The sequence below is a fragment of the Hyperolius riggenbachi genome, chromosome 2 (assembly GCF_040937935.1).
Source record: "Hyperolius riggenbachi isolate aHypRig1 chromosome 2, aHypRig1.pri, whole genome shotgun sequence".
Taxonomy (NCBI): Eukaryota; Metazoa; Chordata; class Amphibia; order Anura; family Hyperoliidae; genus Hyperolius; species Hyperolius riggenbachi.
This window is the reverse complement of record NC_090647.1, coordinates 145,037,604-145,063,057: the sequence shown is the minus strand read 5'-3', so window position 1 is coordinate 145,063,057 and position 25,454 is coordinate 145,037,604. Positions and strand designations below refer to the sequence as shown.

The following is a 25,454-nucleotide window of genomic DNA, read 5'->3' as shown; positions in this document are numbered from 1 at the left end:
TACTTGGTGATGAAAAAAACAGTAATTAAGGATGAAACAATCCTCTCCTTTTTATAATGAATTTCAATTTTTGTGAAATTTACCTCTAAAATAACTTTTGCTGACGTAACCGCACTTTTCCCACAAACTAATTACAGGTGGTAAACATTGTGAACGTGGACATGATCATACTTCAGTCAATATTTTTTTTTCTGACACTTCGTTCCCGCGTTAACTCATTGTGAATAGAGGCCAATGCAGGCATTAAAGCTCCTACGTTAAAGAGTTTTTTCTTTGACATACCTGTTTCAAGGACAATAAAAATAACATTCAGATTTTTGAGACCAGGCTTAACATCCTTCACAAAGGTTTCAGTAGTCATAATGGCCCTCGTGTAAAGCTTTAGTCACTGAAAATTAAAAATAAGTCAGCAGTTAGTTACTGAGGTATACCTACATGCTTCATATTGTGAGGGCTGCTATTTATTTATATATAGAGTGCCAAAATATTACGCAGCACTTCAAAGAGCACACACAACCATTTACTACCTGTAATTATAAAAGCTGTCTACAATACCATATTTCAAAATTATTTTTCTCACGTGGTTCTGGACTCCTAATGACAATACACAGAATAGCATAACACACCAATCAGCCAGAACATTAAAGGGGAACTGAAGAGAGAGGTATATGGAGGCTGTCATGTTTATTTCCTTTTAATCAATACCAGTTGCCTGGCAGCCCTGCTGGTCTATTTTCTGCAGTAGTATCTGATTAAAACCAGAAACAAGCATGCAGCTAGTCTTGTCAGATCAGACTTATAAGTCTGAACCACTGAAACACCTGATCTGCTGCATGCTTGTTCAGGGGCTATGGCTAATAGTATTAGAGGCAGAGGATCAGCAGGGCTGCCAGGCAACTGGTATTGTCTAAAAGGAAATAAACATGACAGCCTCCATATACCTCTCTCTTCAGTTCCCCTTTAAAGCCACCTACTTAATATGGCATAGGTTCCACTTGTGCTGTCAAAACAGCTCTGACCCACTGAGTCATGGAATCCACCCAAGTCCTCAGAAGATATTCTGTGGTGTCTGGCAGATTCTTTAACTTTTGAGGTAGGGCCTCCATGGATTGGACTTTTGTCCCTGACATACATTACAGCTGCTTCGCTGAATTAAAGTCGCCAGCGATAATCGGCTCCTAAAGCGGTAACCCAGAACAATTCACCTCCAAAGGTTCCGGCCACACGCAACCAGTCTTTATTCTCTTCTCATTGCTACTCCATCTCTAGGGAGCAAGCGCCGCCTGTCACATGATGACAGATGGTGCTCACACCATAAAGACGGAGTGCCTAGGAGAATATATACATGCAAAAAACGGCCCTGGGAAATTTGAGCGCAGGGTGAAGAGCCTCACCCTGCAACTGCAAAAGTGCCGACGGCGTTAATTACTGTCACAGGAGCCCTAGTGGCTGACCGCACTTAGCCTTCTAAACGGTGCCAGCGCACAGATCGTGCGAACTCTGGTCGCAGTCAATGCGCAGGAACCGTTAAGAATTAGCCGCAGACAACTCAGAAGGGAGCCTGTGAGACACGGGTAATTACAACGTCACCTACTGGTTCAGAGTAAACTGCCACCACCGCGGTTACCATGGGACCGTGGAGCCCACTAACTGACTGACTAGTCCTGCGAATAAAACGGTTAAACACACGGTATTCTGTCTAGCCAACAACAAACAAACAGTAGCGTATCTTCAGAGACCCGGGATCAGTTCTGTGTGTGCTGATAAGCAGGGTAGCGGACAGTGAATGACTTGGAGAAAGTCGTTTATTCACGCAATATAAATAATTAATATATACAGACAATTATTAAAATCACAATTATTAAAGAGAACCCGAGGTGGGTTTGAAGAATATTATCTGCATACAGAGGCTGGATCTGCCTATACAGCCCAGCCTCTGTTGCCATCCCAAACCCCCCTAAGGTCCCCCTGCACTCTGCAATCCCTCATAAATCACAGCCACGCTGCTGACAAACAGCTTGTCAGAGCTGGCTGTGTTTATCTCTATAGTGTCAGTCTGCTGCTCTCCCCGCCTCCTGCAGAACTCCAGTCCCCGCCTGCATCCCTTCCCTCCCTACTGATTGGAGGGAAGGGACGGGGGCAGGGACCGGAGCTATGCAGGAGGCGGGGAGCAGACAGCAAGCAATGGGCAGCGCTCACAGGCTGCAAGTGAAGTGAAAGCTCCAGAGATATGCCCAGCCCCTTGGGGCTAAATACACACCTTGAATACAAATCAGATGCAAATTATGTGCTAACACTAATCTAAATTCTAGAATTTGAATGCAAGCTGACACCCCTGGAGGCCGCTAGCCTGAAGTATACTTAAGTTTTGTACAGCAGAAGGAAATGGCAGCGCTTCCAAACAGACGCTGCACCTGAATTGACTACCTGCACAGGTATGCAGAGCTCAAATAAAGGGCAGGTTACACACCTTGCATTCAAAACAGGTACAGTAAAGGGGGGCGTTAGCTTCAGCATAAGTTGTGCACAAATTATCCCTAATAGACTCTCCAACGGCGGTGACGTGCCCATAGGAGAGAAACTAACCACTAATCTAGCAGTGAAACATATATAAAAAAGTGAAGCATGTTCAAACAATGAAAATTGTCCAAAAAAAAGGTTAAAACCTCAAACTAATGTAACAGTGAAACATATTCAACAGTGAAACATATCCAACAGTGAACCCTAGCTAGTCTAAAATTAAAATCATAATCCTTACCTGGTGCAGCTAGCCATAAATGGTATACACATTTGTTCAGAAGACAGCAAGCAATGGGCAGCGCTCACAGGCTGCAAGTGAAGTGAAAGCTCCAGAGATATGCCCAGCCCCTTGGGGCTAAATACACACCTTGAATACAAATCAGATGCAAATTATGTGCTAACACTAATCTAAATTCTAGAATTTGAATGCAAGCTGACACCCCTGGAGGCCGCTAGCCTGAAGTATACTTAAGTTTTGTACAGCAGAAGGAAATGGCAGCGCTTCCAAACAGACGCTGCACCTGAATTGACTACCTGCACAGGTATGCAGAGCTCAAATAAAGGGCAGGTTACACACCTTGCATTCAAAACAGGTACAGTAAAGGGGGCGTTAGCTTCAGCATAAGTTGTGCACAAATTATCCCTAATAGACTCTCCAACGGCGGTGACGTGCCCCATAGGAGAGAAACTAACCACTAATCTAGCAGTGAAACATATAAAAAAGTGAAGCATGTTCAAACAATGAAAATTGTCCAAAAAAAAGGTTAAAACCTCAAACTAATGTAACAGTGAAACATATCCAACAGTGAACCCTAGCTAGTCTAAAATTAAAATCATAATCCTTACCTGGTGCAGCTAGCCATAAATGGTATACACATTTGTTCAGAAGACAGCAAGCAATGGGCAGCGCTCACAGGCTGCAAGTGAAGTGAAAGCTCCAGAGATATGCCCAGCCCCTTGGGGCTAAATACACACCTTGAATACAAATCAGATGCAAATTATGTGCTAACACTAATCTAAATTCTAGAATTTGAATGCAAGCTGACACCCCTGGAGGCCGCTAGCCTGAAGTATACTTAAGTTTTGTACAGCAGAAGGAAATGGCAGCGCTTCCAAACAGACGCTGCACCTGAATTGACTACCTGCACCTGAATTGACTTCCTTCTGCTGTACAAAACTTAAGTATACTTCAGGCTAGCGGCCTCCAGGGGTGTCAGCTTGCATTCAAATTCTAGAATTTAGATTAGTGTTAGCACATAATTTGCATCTGATTTGTATTCAAGGTGTGTATTTAGCCCCAAGGGGCTGGGCATATCTCTGGAGCTTTCACTTCACTTGCAGCCTGTGAGCGCTCCATTGCTTGCTGTCTTCTGAACAAATGTGTATACCATTTATGGCTAGCTGCACCAGGTAAGGATTATGATTTTAATTTTAGACTAGCTAGGGTTCACTGTTGGATATGTTTCACTGTTGAATATGTTTCACTGTTACATTAGTTTGAGGTTTTAACCTTTTTTTTGGACAATTTTCATTGTTTGAACATGCTTCACTTTTTTATATGTTTCACTGCTAGATTAGTGGTTAGTTTCTCTCCTATGGGGCACGTCACCGCCGTTGGAGAGTCTATTAGGGATAATTTGTGCACAACTTATGCTGAAGCTAACGCCCCCCTTTACTGTACCTGTTTTGAATGCAAGGTGTGTAACCTGCCCTTTATTTGAGCTCTGCATACCTGTGCAGGTAGTCAATTCAGGTGCAGCGTCTGTTAGGAGGCGGGGAGCAGCTGAGACTGACACTACAGATGTAAACACAGCCTCAGAGCACGGCTGTGATTTATGAGGGATTGCAGAGTGCTGGGGGACCTTAGTGGGGTTTGGGATAGCAACAGAGGCTGGGCTGTATAGGCAGATCCAGCCTCTGTATGCAGATAACATTCTTTAAACACACCTCGGGTTCTCTTTAAGACAGTAATAGCCAGTATAAAAAATAAAAGAAGGGAGAAAAATACTTAGTTCCTGGAAAGATGTCCTTTTTGTGGGAAAACAGAGTTCTGGGTTTCAATTTGAGTTCAGAGTTCAGACCAGGTGGATGCCAGCATATCCTCAAGCTGGCATCTGATGAGTTCAAGATGTTTCAGTGTGGAGGACCCTGAGTTTGGGTCCTCTGCCATTCTTATGCCCCTGCTTCAGTAGGAGGGAGTGAGGGCGGGGAGCCATACACCCCCTTAGAAGATGAGATGAGCCCTCCCCTTGTCCTGGGGGCTAGAAATCATATCTACCCATATATGGGCTCTATCTCACAGAACCGTACAGGTCAGGGCAGATTTATTAACATTTTCAGGTCTGTCTCGATTTACCCAGCGCCCTGATACCAGACATGAGGGGTGGGACCCCTGTGGTATCATCAGGGCATTTTCAAACTGCCTAACTGGCAGTCCTTACCTCAGAATGTTCTGAAACTTCCTCAGAACCAGCACCGGGGCTCATGCTACACTTCCCCCACGTTTGGCGAAGCTGCCATCTCAGGAACCCCAGAAATATGACAGATCTGGGAAGTTATGGATTATGCTATGAGACTCAGGTTTATTCAGGATGTGTTCTAGCTGCTAACAGCTGACTTCCCTTTGATCTTTACCAGTGAGCAAGGTGTCAAGACCTCCCGGAGATTTGAAGCCTGCCTGGCTGCACCTAGGCATCCTGATCACCCCTTGGTTAATTAACATCTACATGAGAGCAGCTAGGTGTCACCTTATACCTGATGGATGGCCCATCCGCACAGCTTGAAGCCAGGGACTCTCTGGGCCCAGGCTCATTAGCATATCAAAAGAGCCATCCAGCCTTTAGGATGGTGCTCTCTCTGCTAAGAAAAGGACTTCAGCTCCCCCTACACACTCAACCCAGATTGTATCGATTTGAAGCGCAATCGATGCAGGGAATCGAGTGCGATCGCTTTTTCTTCACGGGCGGTTACAGGACGCGCCTGCGGCCCCGCAACCGTCCGTGACAATTACTATTCCCCCTTCAGGCCACCATAGACTTGGGAAAGACAAAATTCGCCTGCCAGCTACTGCTGGCAGTCGAATTGTACTGTTTTTATAATAATTTTGGATTAGACTTTTGATAGCACTTAATTTACTGTCTGTGTGCCACTATAGGTCTAATTCACATTGCGGCCTTTGGCGGCACATGGTGAGACCAAATTTCCCTGAGCCATTTTGCTCTGTCTCGAAACAGGATGAAGACTGGAGAGGCGAGTTGTATAGAGGTTAGTGCATACATAGGGGTGTCTTCTCTGGCTATCTACATGGAAAGGGGGGGGGGGGCACTTTATGGCTACCGAAACTGAGGGGGCACACTTGTCTGGCTACCTATACTGATGATCTGATAATTTTAGCATTATTAACGGTACGAACGACTTGCCAATATAAACGGCATAGATTCTATTGGAACAAGTCAAAACATTTTTTTTCCCAAATTGGACGTGTAGTTTTTGAGAAAAACGATTTAAAAAAAATAAATGAAAAAATGGCTTTTAAACTTGTATTAGCAGGTACAGGGAGCAGATGTGAAACAGAGGGGGACACTGGAGGCACAGGTGACAGAGATGGCACAGTGTTCTGAATTAAGAACAGATTCAGGTTACGAATGAACCTACAGTCCCAATCTCGCTCATTAACCAGGGGACTACCTGTACTAAAATAACCAGACCACCAGGGAGGTTAAAGTGTACCTGAGACAAAGCTTGTTCAATCCAAGGACCGCACTCACGTCAGAGGGTATGCTGGTGCCGGGCCCCAAGGCCATAAGTCACAGTAGTCATGAAGGAGTCCGCACACAGACTTCACGGAGCAATTTACATCAATTTATTGTCCCATCACATGTGTGTAGATACATAGTAGATACATAGTCTGACCCGCATAGGCCAATGCGGGTCAGACTATGTATCTACTATGTATCTACACACATGTGATGGGACAATAAATTGATGTAAATTGCTCCGTGAAGTCTGTGTGCGGACTCCTTCATGACTACTGTGAGACAAAGCTTGGGTACCAAATGAGATACCTAAAGAGATGGAAGCCTCAGGATCCTATTGAGGCTTCCCTCTGTGTTCCCTGTCGTTAAGTGTGGCCCCCCGGAAGATTAGCAACAAGGCATTGTCACTAATCATATCGGAGCCACGCACGTTCTCATCCATCAGCGTGGCCACGTGAGCATGCCCTCGCATGCACAGTAAGCTGGAGCTGTGTTCTACTTTGCATGCGTGGCCGCTCTTGTAACAGAAGAGGAGGATTCCCTTTCTTCAGGAGTGCTTTAAGGTCTGGGAATTTGGAGCCCAAGACACCCTCCCCCCCCCCCCCCAAAAAAAAAAAACGAAGAAGAAAGGAGCGAAAGATGATACAATAGAACAGGTCAATACTTCCACTTCTCCACATTCTATTTCTCACATGAGAGCAGCATAGGCACTTTGATATCCAGCACCATATACAGCAAGCTGTGACACTGGGGAACAATCAGCAACACTAACACAAGGAAAAGTGAACAGAATTGTAGCAGAAACAGAGCAGATGTCCAGATCATGATCACTCTGAGCAAGTGCTCCACTTTTTGCTCTAATTCTCCTTGCAGGAGGTTTCATAAATATGCCCCACCCTATATTCTGACAACTTTCCTCAATGGTCCACAGTACATTTTTCAGCAATATGAGCTAAAATAGCTCTATCGTTGGATTGAACCAGACTGTCTAACGTTTACTCTCCTTGTAACACTTCTGATAGGTATTAACTCTGCAGACTGGGGACATGCCACACCATTTGCCATTTAGGAAAGGCTTTCACCCAGCCATCACATTCTAACCCTTGTCAAAGTCACATAGATTCTTATTCCTCTCATTGTTCCTCCTTCTGACCAATCAGCTTGAATAACTGACAGTCCATTTGCTGCTTTAATATATCCCAACAAATCTGTGAATTGAGGGGGAAAAAAATAAAATTTCTGGCTATGGTTCACAGCGGTTAGTTGCATAATGCATGTGTTATAATGCATTATAATAAGTGCGAACTGGAATGGAGACTGGACATCATGCAGTGAGGCTGGAGTTCCACTGTAGCGGTGCGGAATCGCCTGGATTCCACGCTGAAGAAATCGCATGCGGCTGCGTTTCCGCATGCAGATTTACCCGCGATTTCGCATGGCAAGGAGCCATGCGAATTTAACCATGTCACTGCCTGTGTTAAGTTCCATTGGCTTTCATGCGAAATCGCATGCGAAATCGCGGGGAAATCCGCATGACAAAGCCGCATGCGATTTCCCTATTGAATACATTAGCGGCGATTCGCCCGCATTCCTGCCGCACGCAAATCTGCACGACCTTGTCGTGCAGATTTTCCCCGCACCGAAAAACGCCGCCGCCGCACACGTGGAAACAGCCCCATCCACTAACATTAAGTATGCGAATCCGCATGCAGTGCCCGCATGCGGATTCGCTATAGTGGAAACGAGCCCTGAGTTAGAATAACAATATCAGTTACAACACAGTACTGTGAACAGCCCCATAGAATTGTATGGGCAGTGAGTTGACATGCAGAATTATTCTGCAACGCAACAGACCAATGTGAACACACTGAACAGGGCCTCATACTCCCCACATAGGGAGTTAGTTTAGGATGGTTCATAAGCTTTCCATGTCCTCCTAAATCCCACCAGCACTGGCCAGGACCCTTTTCTAGTTCAAGTCTGCGCTCCCCTCAGTGTACAAGAACATAGTTGACAAACTCTTGTTGGATATGTTCGGAGGATCCTGCACAGTGGCGATAGGAACCAAGATGGATTAGGAAGCCTCTTCACCATCCAGAAGCTTCTCTATACATGGGCAAGTTTTTTTTTTTAATTAAAATCACAGGTTTCTGTAAAGTGGACCCACATTAAAAATACAAGATTTCAGAAATAAAATCTATTTTATAAATTATCATAATAAATAGCAGCCTTTTTTTCAGCTGCATGATGACAAATCTAAAATATTTTACATTTATTGGAGGAACCCCTCCCTTCCTTTCATATTGCTGGGACAGAATCCAGCAGACTGGTGGAGGAGATAAAAACTAAACATCTCAGCTTGTGTGAAATTTCACATAGACAACAACGAGCCTGTGAGGGAGGGTAGCTGATGACAAACACACCCATGATCTAAAACCTCCCTACTAAGCTCAGAAGTAATAGCTACCCCCTGTATAACCCTAGTTATGAAAAAAGAAGGGTGTAAAGCATGCACTGAAATGCTCATAGGCTTGAAGGAGTGTTTATTTATCTTTGTATGTGTCAGAATGCTGCAACTAAATATTTTGAATTGAAAAAAAATGTTTTAGTTTGGGTCCGCTTTAAAAGTATCAATGTTAGGCACCTTTCACATTGAGGCAGGGGTCACACTTGAGGAAAAACAGCAGCGTTTTGCCATATAAGACAAACAAACAAACAAAAAAAGAAATGTAATGATTGCAGTGCTGCTGCATTTCAAGAGGCATCTGCAATTCTGCATAGCATTTAAAAGAGATACAACCTGCACTACTTTTTTTACACAACGCATGTGTTTTCTCACTGCAGTCAATGGCCACTATAAAAAAAAAAATAAAATAAAATCCCATGCCTTAACGTGAACCTTAACTGAGACATAATTTTTTTTTTTTAACTTACCTTGCGGCTTCCCCCAGGCCCCTGCGATTGTCCTGTGCCCACTCCTTTACCCACTGATCATTCGATCCCCTGCCGTGGCTCAGTTTCGTTTTCGGCAAGAATGTGCCTGCGCAGCCCTGGCCACACGCGTCCTTGATTGTGCTCCCATCCCTGTGGCCGTCCTGCGCATGTGCAGTACACGTACTAAGCGTATGTATGTACATACATTGTGCGCATGCACAGGATGGCCACAGGGACAGGAGTGCGATCAAGGATGCGCACGGCCAGGGCCACTCAGGAGCACTGGATCAGCAACTGGTCAGTCACTGAAAACTAAACTGAGCCACAGTGGGGGATCAGATGATAGGTGAGTGATGGCGCAGGCCCAGGAGACCTGCAGGAGACTGGAGAAGCCCCTGAGAAGCGAAGGGTTTTTTTTTTAATGACTCAGTTAAGGTTCACTTTAACACACAATCGTGTGGCAAACCACTTGCGGAGAACTGACTGCGATTCCTGCAGACCCTCTCTAGGTCCGTTGCATTGCAACAGACAATACCATCGCATTGAGATGCAAAGTCGCCTATGGGGCTTTTAATTGAGTGCGGTACGGAGGGTTCCAGTGAAGCATACTTTCATTGTACTGTGTGCTTCACTGTTCAGTCACATGTGTGACTTTTTCAGCAGCGTCGCAGACATATCACAACGCAACATGCAAAGTGTGCAAGGGACAAAAAGAGAAAATCAACATTGTAAACTTCACCTGGGTTTACCATTGAATCAATGCAGTGTAAAAAAAAATACTGTTACATTATGAGTATGACGCAAATTTCTCACTACTTTTCCCCTTTATTCCGCCGCAGACCCCCAAAGGCTACAAAACATCACAAGCATCTTGTGTAAAGAGTGTGCAGAACAACGCTAAGAACACAAATACAGTTCAATAAATGCACATCTGGTGGTTTTGTAGGTTGCAAGTAGCAGGCATTACCTTCCACATGCAGCTCCACTGCCCGACTGCTTTTCCAATCACAATATATCACATCCCCGTATTTCCTGCACGCCGCGGTTCCCACTGCACTTGCAGGAAGTCACTGATTTCTCCCAGCCAATCAGATCACGCACATTTGAGTTACGTGTTAATAGGAGGCAGGAAACCCACCAACAGACCAATAGATGCATCCAAAACGCGCAGGACAGAAGGCTTTCATGAGGTCATTGGCTGGGCGTAGTTATTTGCTAGAGGCGTGGCTATTTGCTAGAGGCGTGGCTATTTGCTAGAGGCGTGGCTAGAAATACACCAGTTAGAAGTCAGTACAGTCTTTTTGCGGATTCTGAACAGTTAATATGGGGCGAATAAAGGGAAGCTGAGGTAGCTGTCCGTCTGTTTGGAAGCGCTGCCATTTCCTTCTGCTGTACAAAACTTAAGTATACTTCAGGCTAGCGGCCTCCAGGGGTGTCAGCTTGCATTCAAATTCTAGAATTTAGATTAGTGTTAGCACATAATTTGCATCTGATTTGTATTCAAGGTGTGTATTTAGCCCCAAGGGGCTGGGCATATCTCTGGAGCTTTCACTTCACTTGCAGCCTGTGAGCGCTGCCCATTGCTTGCTGTCTTCTGAACAAATGTGTATACCATTTATGGCTAGCTGCACCAGGTAAGGATTATGATTTTAATTTTAGACTAGCTAGGGTTCACTGTTGGATATGTTTCACTGTTGAATATGTTTCACTGTTACATTAGTTTGAGGTTTTAACCTTTTTTTTGGACAATTTTCATTGTTTGAACATGCTTCACTTTTTTATATGTTTCACTGCTAGATTAGTGGTTAGTTTCTCTCCTATGGGGCACGTCACCGCCGTTGGAGAGTCTATTAGGGATAATTTGTGCACAACTTATGCTGAAGCTAACGCCCCCCTTTACTGTACCTGTTTTGAATGCAAGGTGTGTAACCTGCCCTTTATTTGAGCTCTGCATACCTGTGCAGGTAGTCAATTCAGGTGCAGCGTCTGTTAGGAGGCGGGGAGCAGCTGAGACTGACACTACAGATGTAAACACAGCCTCAGAGCACGGCTGTGATTTATGAGGGATTGCAGAGTGCTGGGGGACCTTAGTGGGGTTTGGGATAGCAACAGAGGCTGGGCTGTATAGGCAGATCCAGCCTCTGTATGCAGATAACATTCTTTAAACACACCTCGGGTTCTCTTTAAGACAGTAATAGCCAGTATAAAAAATAAAAGAAGGGAGAAAAATACTTAGTTCCTGGAAAGATGTCCTTTTTGTGGGAAAACAGAGTTCTGGGTTTCAATTTGAGTTCAGAGTTCAGACCAGGTGGATGCCAGCATATCCTCAAGCTGGCATCTGATGAGTTCAAGATGTTTCAGTGTGGAGGACCCTGAGTTTGGGTCCTCTGCCATTCTTATGCCCCTGCTTCAGTAGGAGGGAGTGAGGGCGGGGAGCCATACACCCCCTTAGAAGATGAGATGAGCCCTCCCCTTGTCCTGGGGGCTAGAAATCATATCTACCCATATATGGGCTCTATCTCACAGAACCGTACAGGTCAGGGCAGATTTATTAACATTTTCAGGTCTGTCTCGATTTACCCAGCGCCCTGATACCAGACATGAGGGGTGGGACCCCTGTGGTATCATCAGGGCATTTTCAAACTGCCTAACTGGCAGTCCTTACCTCAGAATGTTCTGAAACTTCCTCAGAACCAGCACCGGGGCTCATGCTACACTTCCCCCACGTTTGGCGAAGCTGCCATCTCAGGAACCCCAGAAATATGACAGATCTGGGAAGTTATGGATTATGCTATGAGACTCAGGTTTATTCAGGATGTGTTCTAGCTGCTAACAGCTGACTTCCCTTTGATCTTTACCAGTGAGCAAGGTGTCAAGACCTCCCGGAGATTTGTAGCCTGCCTGGCTGCACCTAGGCATCCTGATCACCCCTTGGTTAATTAACATCTACATGAGAGCAGCTAGGTGTCACCTTATACCTGATGGATGGCCCATCCGCACAGCTTGAAGCCAGGGACTCTCTGGGCCCAGGCTCATTAGCATATCAAAAGAGCCATCCAGCCTTTAGGATGGTGCTCTCTCTGCTAAGAAAAGGACTTCAGCTCCCCCTACACACTCAACCCAGATTGTATCGATTTGAAGCGCAATCGATGCAGGGAATCGAGTGCGATCGCTTTTTCTTCACGGGCGGTTACAGGACGCGCCTGCGGCCCCGCAACCGTCCGTGACAATTACTATTCCCCCTTCAGGCCACCATAGACTTGGGAAAGACAAAATTCGCCTGCCAGCTACTGCTGGCAGTCGAATTGTACTGTTTTTATAATAATTTTGGATTAGACTTTTGATAGCACTTAATTTACTGTCTGTGTGCCACTATAGGTGTAATTCACATTGCGGCCTTTGGCGGCACATGGTGAGACCAAATTTCCCTGAGCCATTTTGCTCTGTCTCGAAACAGGATGAAGACTGGAGAGGCGAGTTGTATAGAGGTTAGTGCATACATAGGGGTGTCTTCTCTGGCTATCTACATGGAAAGGGGGGGGGGGCACTTTATGGCTACCGAAACTGAGGGGGCACACTTGTCTGGCTACCTATACTGATGATCTGATAATTTTAGCATTATTAACGGTACGAACGACTTGCCAATATAAACGGCATAGATTCTATTGGAACAAGTCAAAACATTTTTTTTCCCAAATTGGACGTGTAGTTTTTGAGAAAAACGATTTAAAAAAAATAAATGAAAAAATGGCTTTTAAACTTGTATTAGCAGGTACAGGGAGCAGATGTGAAACAGAGGGGGACACTGGAGGCACAGGTGACAGAGATGGCACAGTGTTCTGAATTAAGAACAGATTCAGGTTACGAATGAACCTACAGTCCCAATCTCGCTCATTAACCAGGGGACTACCTGTACTAAAATAACCAGACCACCAGGGAGGTTAAAGTGTACCTGAGACAAAGCTTGTTCAATCCAAGGACCGCACTCACGTCAGAGGGTATGCTGGTGCCGGGCCCCAAGGCCATAAGTCACAGTAGTCATGAAGGAGTCCGCACACAGACTTCACGGAGCAATTTACATCAATTTATTGTCCCATCACATGTGTGTAGATACATAGTAGATACATAGTCTGACCCGCATAGGCCAATGCGGGTCAGACTATGTATCTACTATGTATCTACACACATGTGATGGGACAATAAATTGATGTAAATTGCTCCGTGAAGTCTGTGTGCGGACTCCTTCATGACTACTGTGAGACAAAGCTTGGGTACCAAATGAGATACCTAAAGAGATGGAAGCCTCAGGATCCTATTGAGGCTTCCCTCTGTGTTCCCTGTCGTTAAGTGTGGCCCCCCGGAAGATTAGCAACAAGGCATTGTCACTAATCATATCGGAGCCACGCACGTTCTCATCCATCAGCGTGGCCACGTGAGCATGCCCTCGCATGCACAGTAAGCTGGAGCTGTGTTCTACTTTGCATGCGTGGCCGCTCTTGTAACAGAAGAGGAGGATTCCCTTTCTTCAGGAGTGCTTTAAGGTCTGGGAATTTGGAGCCCAAGACACCCTCCCCCCCCCCCCCCCAAAAAAAAAAACGAAGAAGAAAGGAGCGAAAGATGATACAATAGAACAGGTCAATACTTCCACTTCTCCACATTCTATTTCTCACATGAGAGCAGCATAGGCACTTTGATATCCAGCACCATATACAGCAAGCTGTGACACTGGGGAACAATCAGCAACACTAACACAAGGAAAAGTGAACAGAATTGTAGCAGAAACAGAGCAGATGTCCAGATCATGATCACTCTGAGCAAGTGCTCCACTTTTTGCTCTAATTCTCCTTGCAGGAGGTTTCATAAATATGCCCCACCCTATATTCTGACAACTTTCCTCAATGGTCCACAGTACATTTTTCAGCAATATGAGCTAAAATAGCTCTATCGTTGGATTGAACCAGACTGTCTAACGTTTACTCTCCTTGTAACACTTCTGATAGGTATTAACTCTGCAGACTGGGGACATGCCACACCATTTGCCATTTAGGAAAGGCTTTCACCCAGCCATCACATTCTAACCCTTGTCAAAGTCACATAGATTCTTATTCCTCTCATTGTTCCTCCTTCTGACCAATCAGCTTGAATAACTGACAGTCCATTTGCTGCTTTAATATATCCCAACAAATCTGTGAATTGAGGGGGAAAAAAATAAAAAGTTTCTGGCTATGGTTCACAGCGGTTAGTTGCATAATGCATGTGTTATAATGCATTATAATAAGTGCGAACTGGAATGGAGACTGGACATCATGCAGTGAGGCTGGAGTTCCACTGTAGCGGTGCGGAATCGCCTGGATTCCACCGCTGAAGAAATCGCATGCGGCTGCGTTTCCGCATGCAGATTTACCCGCGATTTCGCATGGCAAGGAGCCATGCGAATTTAACCATGTCACTGCCTGTGTTAAGTTCCATTGGCTTTCATGCGAAATCGCATGCGAAATCGCGGGGAAATCCGCATGACAAAGCCGCATGCGATTTCCCTATTGAATACATTAGCGGCGATTCGCCCGCATTCCTGCCGCACGCAAATCTGCACGACCTTGTCGTGCAGATTTTCCCCGCACCGAAAAACGCCGCCGCCGCACACGTGGAAACAGCCCCATCCACTAACATTAAGTATGCGAATCCGCATGCAGTGCCCACATGCGGATTCGCTATAGTGGAAACGAGCCCTGAGTTAGAATAACAATATCAGTTACAACACAGTACTGTGAACAGCCCCATAGAATTGTATGGGCAGTGAGTTGACATGCAGAATTATTCTGCAACGCAACAGACCAATGTGAACACACTGAACAGGGCCTCATACTCCCCACATAGGGAGTTAGTTTAGGATGGTTCATAAGCTTTCCATGTCCTCCTAAATCCCACCAGCACTGGCCAGGACCCTTTTCTAGTTCAAGTCTGCGCTCCCCTCAGTGTACAAGAACATAGTTGACAAACTCTTGTTGGATATGTTCGGAGGGATCCTGCACAGTGGCGATAGGAACCAAGATGGATTAGGAAGCCTCTTCACCATCCAGAAGCTTCTCTATACATGGGCAAGTTTTTTTTTTTTATTAAAATCACAGGTTTCTGTTAAAGTGGACCCACATTAAAAATACAAGATTTCAGAAATAAAATCTATTTTATAAATTATCATAATAAATAGCAGCCTTTTTTCAGCTGCATGATGACAAATCTAAAATATTTTACATTTATTGGAGGAACCCCTCCCTTCCTTTCATATTGCTGGGACAGAATCCAGCAGACTGGTGGAGGAGATAAAAACTAAACATCTCAGCTTGTGTGAAATTTCACATAGACAACAACGAGCCTGTGAGGGAGGGTAGCTGATGACAAACACACCCATGATCTAAAACCTCCCTACTAAGCTCAGAAGTAATAGCTACCCCCTGTATAACCCTAGTTATGAAAAAAGAAGGGTGTAAAGCATGCACTGAAATGCTCATAGGCTTGAAGGAGTGTTTATTTATCTTTGTATGTGTCAGAATGCTGCAACTAAATATTTTGAATTGAAAAAAAATGTTTTAGTTTGGGTCCGCTTTAAAAGTATCAATGTTAGGCACCTTTCACATTGAGGCAGGGGTCACACTTGAGGAAAAACAGCAGCGTTTTGCCATATAAGACAAACAAACAAACAAAAAAAGAAATGTAATGATTGCAGTGCTGCTGCATTTCAAGAGGCATCTGCAATTCTGCATAGCATTTAAAAGAGATACAACCTGCACTACTTTTTTTACACAACGCATGTGTTTTCTCACTGCAGTCAATGGCCACTATAAAAAAAAAATAAAATAAAATCCCATGCCTTAACGTGAACCTTAACTGAGACATAATTTTTTTTTTTAACTTACCTTGCGGCTTCCCCCAGGCCCCTGCGATTGTCCTGTGCCCACTCCTTTACCCACTGATCATTCGATCCCCTGCCGTGGCTCAGTTTCGTTTTCGGCAAGAATGTGCCTGCGCAGCCCTGGCCACACGCGTCCTTGATTGTGCTCCCATCCCTGTGGCCGTCCTGCGCATGTGCAGTACACGTACTAAGCGTATGTATGTACATACATTGTGCGCATGCACAGGATGGCCACAGGGACAGGAGTGCGATCAAGGATGCGCACGGCCAGGGCCACTCAGGAGCACTGGATCAGCAACTGGTCAGTCACTGAAAACTAAACTGAGCCACAGTGGGGGATCAGATGATAGGTGAGTGATGGCGCAGGCCCAGGAGACCTGCAGGAGACTGGAGAAGCCCCTGAGAAGCGAAGGGTTTTTTTTTTTTTTTAATGACTCAGTTAAGGTTCACTTTAACACACAATCGTGTGGCAAACCACTTGCGGAGAACTGACTGCGATTCCTGCAGACCCTCTCTAGGTCCGTTGCATTGCAACAGACAATACCATCGCATTGAGATGCAAAGTCGCCTATGGGGCTTTTAATTGAGTGCGGTACGGAGGGTTCCAGTGAAGCATACTTTCATTGTACTGTGTGCTTCACTGTTCAGTCACATGTGTGACTTTTTCAGCAGCGTCGCAGACATATCACAACGCAACATGCAAAGTGTGCAAGGGACAAAAAGAGAAAATCAACATTGTAAACTTCACCTGGGTTTACCATTGAATCAATGCAGTGTAAAAAAAAATACTGTTACATTATGAGTATGACGCAAATTTCTCACTACTTTTCCCCTTTATTCCGCCGCAGACCCCCAAAGGCTACAAAACATCACAAGCATCTTGTGTAAAGAGTGTGCAGAACAACGCTAAGAACACAAATACAGTTCAATAAATGCACATCTGGTGGTTTTGTAGGTTGCAAGTAGCAGGCATTACCTTCCACATGCAGCTCCACTGCCCGACTGCTTTTCCAATCACAATATATCACATCCCCGTATTTCCTGCACGCCGCGGTTCCCACTGCACTTGCAGGAAGTCACTGATTTCTCCCAGCCAATCAGATCACGCACATTTGAGTTACGTGTTAATAGGAGGCAGGAAACCCACCAACAGACCAATAGATGCATCCAAAACGCGCAGGACAGAAGGCTTTCATGAGGTCATTGGCTGGGCGTAGTTATTTGCTAGAGGCGTGGCTATTTGCTAGAGGCGTGGCTATTTGCTAGAGGCGTGGCTAGAAATACACCAGTTAGAAGTCAGTACAGTCTTTTTGCGGATTCTGAACAGTTAATATGGGGCGAATAAAGGGAAGCTGAGGTAGCTGTCCGGGGAGGCTGTCCCCACGTGCTGATTACTGAAGGCATTCCCATCACAGGAGCAGTGTGGCTGCTTAGGGCTGACTATGAAGGTTACTGCAGTACACGTGTTTAGGCTTATTACTGCTCGTAACACACAAGTCAATTCCTGCAAAGGTCATACACGTGGAGAGTAACTCTGACTTCTGGAAATCATGTTCTTTATATAATCTACCTCGAAGTCCTGCAACATTCCTTCACACCTGAAAAACATAAGCAAAATGGCGGCTACATGTCATCAGAACTGTAATTACAACTCTATAGCTATATGGGTGATGACGTAAGGAAACATTGACTAGCAACTACCTCCTGATTGGACAGGCAGTCTTCTACGTCATCAACTCAGGAATGAGTTAAAGGTTCTCCCTATCCCCGGGACACATCCATGCCTCCGTCTCCCGCCCCCTCCCCATTCCCTCCCTCTCTTGCAATTGGTCAGTGAAAGCGGAAGCCGCGCCTTCCTTGCATAGCTTCCTTTCCGGATTGGCTTAGGCGCCCACTCCATCACGGAATGGACGGGCGTGACTTGGAGGTGGGTTGCGTAGCAGCAGAGCTGTGAGACCGGTGGTGGCGTCAGCTCCTGTCAGGGGGAACGGAGAGACGGAGCGTCGGGGGACTGTGGCCTCCCTGCCCCGGGAGAGGCGGCGTCCGCTCCGCTGGGGTTGGGGCTGGGCACGGTGAGTAGTTCCGGGGGGGTCTTCCTCCCGAGTGCGGTGTAGAGATTGGTGTGAGGAAGAGGCCGCTGGAGGGAGTCCATCTGTGGGCAGGTGTGAAGAACTCTCCGGTCAGGTTGTTATGGGAGCACCAGGCTGCTGGGTACCAGAGGGCCATTACTACGTGCATATCAGTGGAAGATTCTTATCACTGGGATGAAAGCTGTACATGCTCAAGTACCAGTGTAGTAGTTTGTCTATAATAGCTCTCTTGTGTTTGAACGTGTGTATTGATTTGAAGAGGAAAATTGTGCCTTGGTTGCCAGTGACCGAAAACTTCCCATTCACCCAGTGTCTGCAGCTTTTCCACCTTATTGCAGAAGAGCTGTACATTCTCCCAGAGTTGAGGAGTTATTTACTAAAACTGTCTAAAACAGGCAATTTTCTGATTTTTGACCAGTGTTTTGAATGGACTGTATAGTTGGCCAATTATTATTGCATATATTTTTTTTTTAAATGACTCCTAAGCTGGCCATACATGGAAAGAAGATCATTCCTCAGGTGTATAGAAAGCTGTCTGTTAATAGGTTTCCCCTTTTTTTTTAAGTATCCATTGCCTCCTTTGCGGTAGTAGAAAGCTGTCTTGCAGGTGGTTGCTTGACACCTCATATGCCATATTTGCCAATAAGCACCACAACTTAATTTGTGCATGCAATGTGCGGTGTAACAGACGATTTGCTATTGTATGTCCATACAATGTTCAGAGTTCAGGTGCTGCAATGTGGTTCTTCAGACTGATTTTTCAACGTGGCATATGCAGTGTTAGAGCATAATGCACACATTAACAGTGGTAATGAAGATTTTTTTTTTTTTTTTTCTATTGAATGTTTCATTATATGCAATGTGAGCATAATGTGTGATTTGACTTTTCCCTTCCTTTGCGTCTTGTTTTTCAGCTGCTAAAAAAACAGCTCCCACTGTATACTTACCCTACCATCCATTCTCACTAGAGCTGTCATTTTGAAAAAAAAAATTAATAAATAAAATAAAAAATCCCCCAACCCCCTTAGATCTCTCAGGTCTCCTTTGCTGTCCAGTCTGAAATTCATGCTATAAGGGATATAAAATGTATATGGACAGACCGAGCAGATAGTACATTGGATCTGCTCGGATGGTACATGTTGCTAAACTGGCATAGTGTGGACCTAGCTGTAGATTCTAGCTTATTCTGTTAGAGCAGTTTTTTGTTTTTTTTTTCCTTTCTTTCTGCTGTATAGTGATTATTTTTCTCAGTGTATGGCCAGCCTTTACTCAAGGTATTTTGTGCCCTTTTTGTTATTGTAGGTAATCTGGTCAAAATAACCTTGGTTCATACTTGAGCTGACAAACAGGCTATTTTTTTGCCCATTTTACAGATTGCGCCTGGCTGTGTTCCAGACTTATTATTATTATTATTATTATTCGTTGCAAATTGGAGCATCTAATGTGTTTTTTTTTTTTTTTTTTTTTTTTTTTTTTTTTTTTTTTATACAAAAATAACTGATTAGTTTCTGTCCATGAGGGAGGTAAGTCCACCACCACTTCCCTCCTTAACGGTTTTTAGATGTTTAAATTCTATTTTGGCGCCTCTGTTCAAGTATTTATACATGTTTACTAATAGGATCCTTTTACATGTGGCATTTTGCAAAGAATTTGTTGCGGTAAGTGAAATGCAAAGTTCTAACCTGCATGTTTTATTAAGACAAGTGAATGCATTTCTCATAGACCCATTGTGATGAAAACACATCTCCTTCGGACTCTAAACAGACCACTGGAATGTCAACTGCATGGTCACCTGCATCTGGCCCTTGGTCTATCACAAATGTTGACCAAGCTTTACCTTTAGGCAAGGTTCGAAGTGGTCAGTTGCGTAGTCCAGATGTTATGAGTGTGAACTGCAATGGAGGCTGGACATAGACTTTAATACAAAGCCTGTATGCAGCCAGTTAGAATAACGCGATAAGTTAAAACACACTACTGTGAACAGCTCCGTAGTATTGTATGGGCAGTGAACTGACATGCAGAATTATTCTGCAACGCAATGGAGCATTGTGTACAGGGCATTTTGCCTTAACGTGAACCAGAGACGAAAATGAAAAAGATTTTATACATACCTGGGGTTCCTCTAGCTCCATCCGCCTGGATCCCTCCCACGCCGCCATTCTCCGCTGCCCGCAGCTACGAGAACCGTGTCCCCGCACTTCTGTCAGTCGGAGCCAGTCTAGCATAAGAAAAGTGCGTTGTTTGCGTATCTCTACAGCAGCCGCTGGAGAGATATGTAGAGGGGCGCACTTCTCCTGCGTAGGCTGGCTCCGATGACGTCAGGGACAGGACTCGGTTCTCGTAGCTGCGGGCAGCGGAGGACTGCGGTGTGGGAGCGATCCAGACAGATGGGGCTGGAGTAAGCCCCAGGTATGTATACAATTTTTTTCATTTTTCCGTCTCTGGTTTCCTTTTTAAGGCTCATGCACACATCCAACTTAATGCACAACCTGACCAACCACACAAGTTGTTTACCTGACAAGTATATACACACATGCCAACCAACTATACAATTATCTAACTTAAAGGGATACTGTAGGGGGGTCGGGGGAAAATGAGCTGAACTTACCCGGGGCTTCTAATGGTCCCCCACAGACATCCTGTGTTGGCGCAGCCACTCACCGATGCTCCGGCCCTGTCTCCAGTTCACTTCTGGAATTTCTGACTTTAAAGTCAGAAAACCACTGCGCCTGCACGCCCGTGTCCTCGCTCCCGCTGATGTCACCAGGAGTGTACTGCGCAGACACAGACCATACTGGGCCTGCGCTGTGCGCTCTTGATGACATCAGCGGGATCGAGGACACGGCAACGCAGGCGCAGTGGTTTTCAGACTTTAAAGTCTGAAATTCCAGAAGTGAACCGGAGGCGGGCTGGAGCATCGGTGAGTGGCTGCGCCAACACAGGATGTCTGCGGGGGACCGTTAGAAGCCCCGGGTAAGTTCAACTAATTTTCCCCTGACCCCCCCCCTACAGTATCCCTTCAAAGGAAAGGTCCGTGGTGCTTAAAAAAACAAAAATCCACTTTAACTTTGGGCTTCCTCCAGCCCCTTGCAGCCTCCCTGGGTCCTCGGACCGCCGGCTGGGAGCGGAGCTGTAGCGGAGTCCCCTCCGGTACAAGATGCCTACTGCGCTTCAGCGTGTGGCTCACAGTCTCACTAACATCTTCCGGACTGTCGGCATCTGCATTGGAGGGGACTGTGGGCCACTAGAACTGTGGTGAGGGCACAGGACGGCTGCAAGGGGCTGGAGGATACCCCTAGGTAAGTAGATTTTTGTTTTTTAATCACCTCGGACCTTCACTTTTAAATACTATGCGTGCATGCTAAGTGACAACTTCACAACATGTCAGCATTAAAGTGACTCTGTAACAAAAATTACAACGTTTTTTCTACCATCCTACAAGTTCCTAAACCTATTCTAATGTGATCTGGCTTGCTGCAGCTCTTTCTACTATAATCATCTCTGTAATAAATCAATGTATCTTTCCCCTGTCAGACTTGTCGGCCTGTGTCTGGAAGGCTGCCAAGTTCTTCAGTGTTGAACTGTTCCTCTATGCACACTCCAGTGTGTGTTTTATTTACATAAGCTAGCAGCTTCTCTGCTATCTTATCAGTGATAGAAGAGAGCTGGATAAAAATCCTCCTCTGGAGGCTGTGAAAGGAGCTGGTCTGTCACATACTAAGGAATTAACGACATAGGCAGAGCTGTCTGCAGGAAGCCTGTAATGTTCAGTGCATGAGAGAAGCTGGGGACAGAAGGTAAACACACACAAGTGATCTCTTGAGATTCAGAAGTAAGGCTGTATACAGCCTGCTTGTGTATGGATGTATTTTCTATGTGTGGACATACTGTACATCAACCTACTTCCTGTTTTGGTGGCCATTTTGTTTGTTTATAAACAAACTTTTTAAAACAGTTTTTGACTACTTTTAATGCGGCGGGGAGCGGTGAAATTGTGACAGAGGGTAATAGGAGATGTCCCCTAACGCACTGGTATGTTTACTTTTGTGCGATTTTAACAATACAGATTCTCTTTCAAAAACAATAAAGTTGTTCAAAAGACTTATGCTGAGAATACACCATGAGATTATGTTAGATAGGTGGTTCAATAGATAATTTCCGACATGTCCGATCTGATTTTCGATAGTTTTTCTGCTCAATTTCTCATAGAAGTGAATGGAAATGATCGGACAGTAAATCTGCTGAAAAATCTCATTGTGTGCTCCCAGCATTATACACACAATCCAGCCTGCCTGATAGTTGGTCAGATTGATCCTCCTGTTGGATCTGGCAAACAACCTGTTATCAGTTGGTCATCTAGTTGTTTGTCAGCTGTACACACACCCAACTTTCATCGGTCAAGTTTGGAAGATAGTTGGACAGATTGTTAGGTGTGTGAGCCTTTAGTAATCATTTCAATGTCTACTGTTACATAACAAAGTTTCTTATATCAGTGCAGCAAATTCCATTGTAAACAACCTGTAATCATTAGATAATCCAACTAATTAAGGTAGCTGTATACAGTACTTTGACCATACCTGCTGGCAGGGCTGTGGAGTCAGAGCAATTTTAGGTACTGTACTTGGAGTTAAAGTCATTCAGTAGTTTCATAAACTGAGGAGTTGGAGTCTGATGATTTTTACTGACTCCACTTTTTACTGATTTTACTGACTCCACAGACCTGCCTGCTGGAAATCGGTTTACTGCTACCTTTTAGGGGTCATTCACACTATATCCACTGCGTTGTAGAATAATTCTGCAAGTTAATTCACTGCCCATACAATTCTTTGGGCGTGCTTACATCTGTGTTGTAACGGATAGCGTTATTTTTAATTCTCTGCATGCAGTAAGATTTTGGATATTGTGTACGAAAATGTGCACATTCCATAAACATTGACCTGTGTGTGTGTTGGCACTTTGCAATACGTACACTGTAACGCAAGTGTTATGCAACATGCACAGTGTGAATCCAGATATATAATTGATTAAAGGAAACCGTTGGGGAAAGAAGAGTTCAGTTAAGGTACATACATATGTAGAGGAAAGCCTCTGAATCATCCAGCATGCTTCTCCTGTACTGTTCCTCTGCTGTGTCTAGGCAAATGTTGACCGCTCTCATGTGTCGTAGCACAGACCCGATCGGGCTCAGCATTTCACGGTGAAGCCATAGTGGATTTATGCTGCTACACAGGTATGAGTCATCTGTGCAATAGCATGGACCCAGTTGGACTCTGTTCCCACCAAAGAGTTATCGGGTCAGTGCTACTGTACAGGCTTGGTGTAGAAGGGCAGGGGAAGCCTCTGGAGGATCCAGAGGGTTCTCCTTCCTGAAAGAAGCATCTCCTTTTTCTTTCCCAGAACCTTACACTGGGAAAAGGGAGGAACACCGTTCAGCACACCACCACATCAGCCAGGCCATGCAGACACTGAAGAAAGGGAGGAAGATCCGATCAACCGTTTGATTAAAAGTCAGTTTTTTACTTTAAAGATTAACATACTGGACAAGGCAAATCAGCTGCCTTGTCCAGTGTGTTTATCTTTAAGTAAAAATTGGATTTTTAGGTGGGGCTGGGGAGTCGCAGCAATTTTGGGTACCTGGAGTTGGAGGTTCCATAAACTGAGGAGTCGGATGATTTTTGTACCAACTCCACAGTCCGGACCATAACGCTGCATGTTACATTTCCTATTTGTATGGCAGCATCGTCTTCCACAGCACATTAGAGAGTATACATATATGGTCTTGTCACTGTCTTTCACAGGAGCTCACAATCCCTACCACAGTCATATGTTCATTGTAGTCTAGGGGAAATTTTATGGGGAAGCCAATTAACTTATCTGTTTATTTTTGGGATGTTAGAGGAAACCAGAGTGTTTCGAGGAAACCCACACAGACACAGGGAGAACATACAAACTCTGTGTAGATAGTGCCCTGGCTGGTATTTGAACTGTGCTGCTTCTTTTGATATGAGATATCCATTATTTATGAGGGAAGATGAGCACAAAGAGGTCCGTGCTCACTGCTCAGCCTTTTCCTTCCTCGGTGAAGGTGAGCGTGACTGCAGCTTTCCACTAAACATTTGTCCTGCTTCCAACTGGCATTTTTACAATATGGTTTTGCAAATGAAATTAGAAAATGAGCACAAATACTTGTCAAACATGATGCTCTTGATTTTGGTTCTCTTGCCTTGTACACACAGACTGTTCTCAGCTGAGGGGGCTAGTTAGTGTCGTCTCTGTAGTTTCACGATGCTTCTAGAGTGCTCGGCCCCAAACTGTGGCTAAGGCATCACGTTGTTACAGGAAATGCTGTGATAAGGAGGATGCCATATTTATTTCCTTATAAACAATGCAAGTTGCCTGGCTGCCCTGCTGATCCTCAGCTTCTAATACTTTAAGCCAGAGACCTTGAGCAAGTATGTAGACCAGTTGCCTTGGCCCAAGTCTGACAGACTTGGCTACATGCTTGTTTCTCGCTTGTGACTCAGACACTACTGATACCAGAAGATAAGCATAATTTCTAGGCAACTGTTAAGGTGGCCATACATCAGCCGACTTGGCAGCAGGATCGACCATCCAATTTGATCATTATAATCGAATCAGATGAAAATCTGTACTGCCAAGTACATGCCTGACTGTCAATGCGACCAATTTCGGCCCTGAAATTGGTTGCTTAGGCAATCGTGCATGCTGCAAGATATTGGGCTGATTTGCTCGATCGAGTGCGCATCAGGAACAAGATTAGCGGCATTCCTGTTTCTGGTGTTATTCAGACACTACTGCAGCCAAATAGATCAGCAGGACTGCCAGGCAACTGGTATTGTTTAAAAGGAAACAAATATGGCATCTTACATATCCCTCTCACCACGGGTTCACTTTAAGGCCCATGTGATCTGGGCTACTAAGTCATAGCAAACTAGAAGTTGTGACTAGACTTCAATACATTTTAATGTAGTTAGTGATGGCAACTATTTGATAGTACAGTATTAGCAATGAATTGCATCAACTAGTTGCTAGTGATAAGTCACGTTAACTAGCTGCAATTAATAGGGACTTGGGCACCTGTGGGAAGGGGCACAAACTGAAGATGGTGTCCAACTAATCTTGTCACCACTATCAGCACGGTGGTGTAGTGGCTAGCTCTCTCGCCTTGCAGCGCTGGGTCCCTGGTTCGAATCCCAGCCAGGGCACTATCTGCAAAGAGTTTGT

General features: G+C 44.9%; 2 protein-coding genes across 5 annotated transcripts in view; one reads left to right on the top strand and one right to left on the bottom strand.

The window, feature by feature from the left end:
• Positions 1 to 17,912, bottom strand: part of NABP2 (nucleic acid binding protein 2) — a 59,707-nt gene extending 41,795 nt beyond the window's left edge. The window contains exons 1-3 of one of the 3 annotated variants that reach the window (XM_068267637.1): positions 17,821 to 17,912; positions 17,690 to 17,717; positions 283 to 388 (exon numbers count right to left, since the gene is read on the bottom strand). In XM_068267637.1, coding sequence (XP_068123738.1) covers positions 283 to 361 — 79 coding nt within the window. In that variant the 5' untranslated portion in view covers positions 362 to 388; positions 17,690 to 17,717; positions 17,821 to 17,912. Of the gene's footprint in view, positions 1 to 282; positions 389 to 10,176; positions 10,526 to 17,689; positions 17,718 to 17,820 lie in introns of those variants that run through there. The other 2 variants (XM_068267638.1, XM_068267636.1) reach the window with 2 other exon arrangements.
• The window catches only part of RNF41 (ring finger protein 41), a 46,965-nt gene continuing 38,908 nt past the window's right edge, over positions 17,398 to 25,454 (top strand). Inside the window, exon 1 of one of the 2 annotated variants that reach the window (XM_068267633.1) lies at positions 17,398 to 17,476. The gene's annotated coding sequence lies outside the window, so the exon portion shown is untranslated. Of the gene's footprint in view, positions 17,477 to 18,052; positions 18,192 to 25,454 lie in introns of those variants that run through there. The other variant, XM_068267632.1, reaches the window with a different exon arrangement.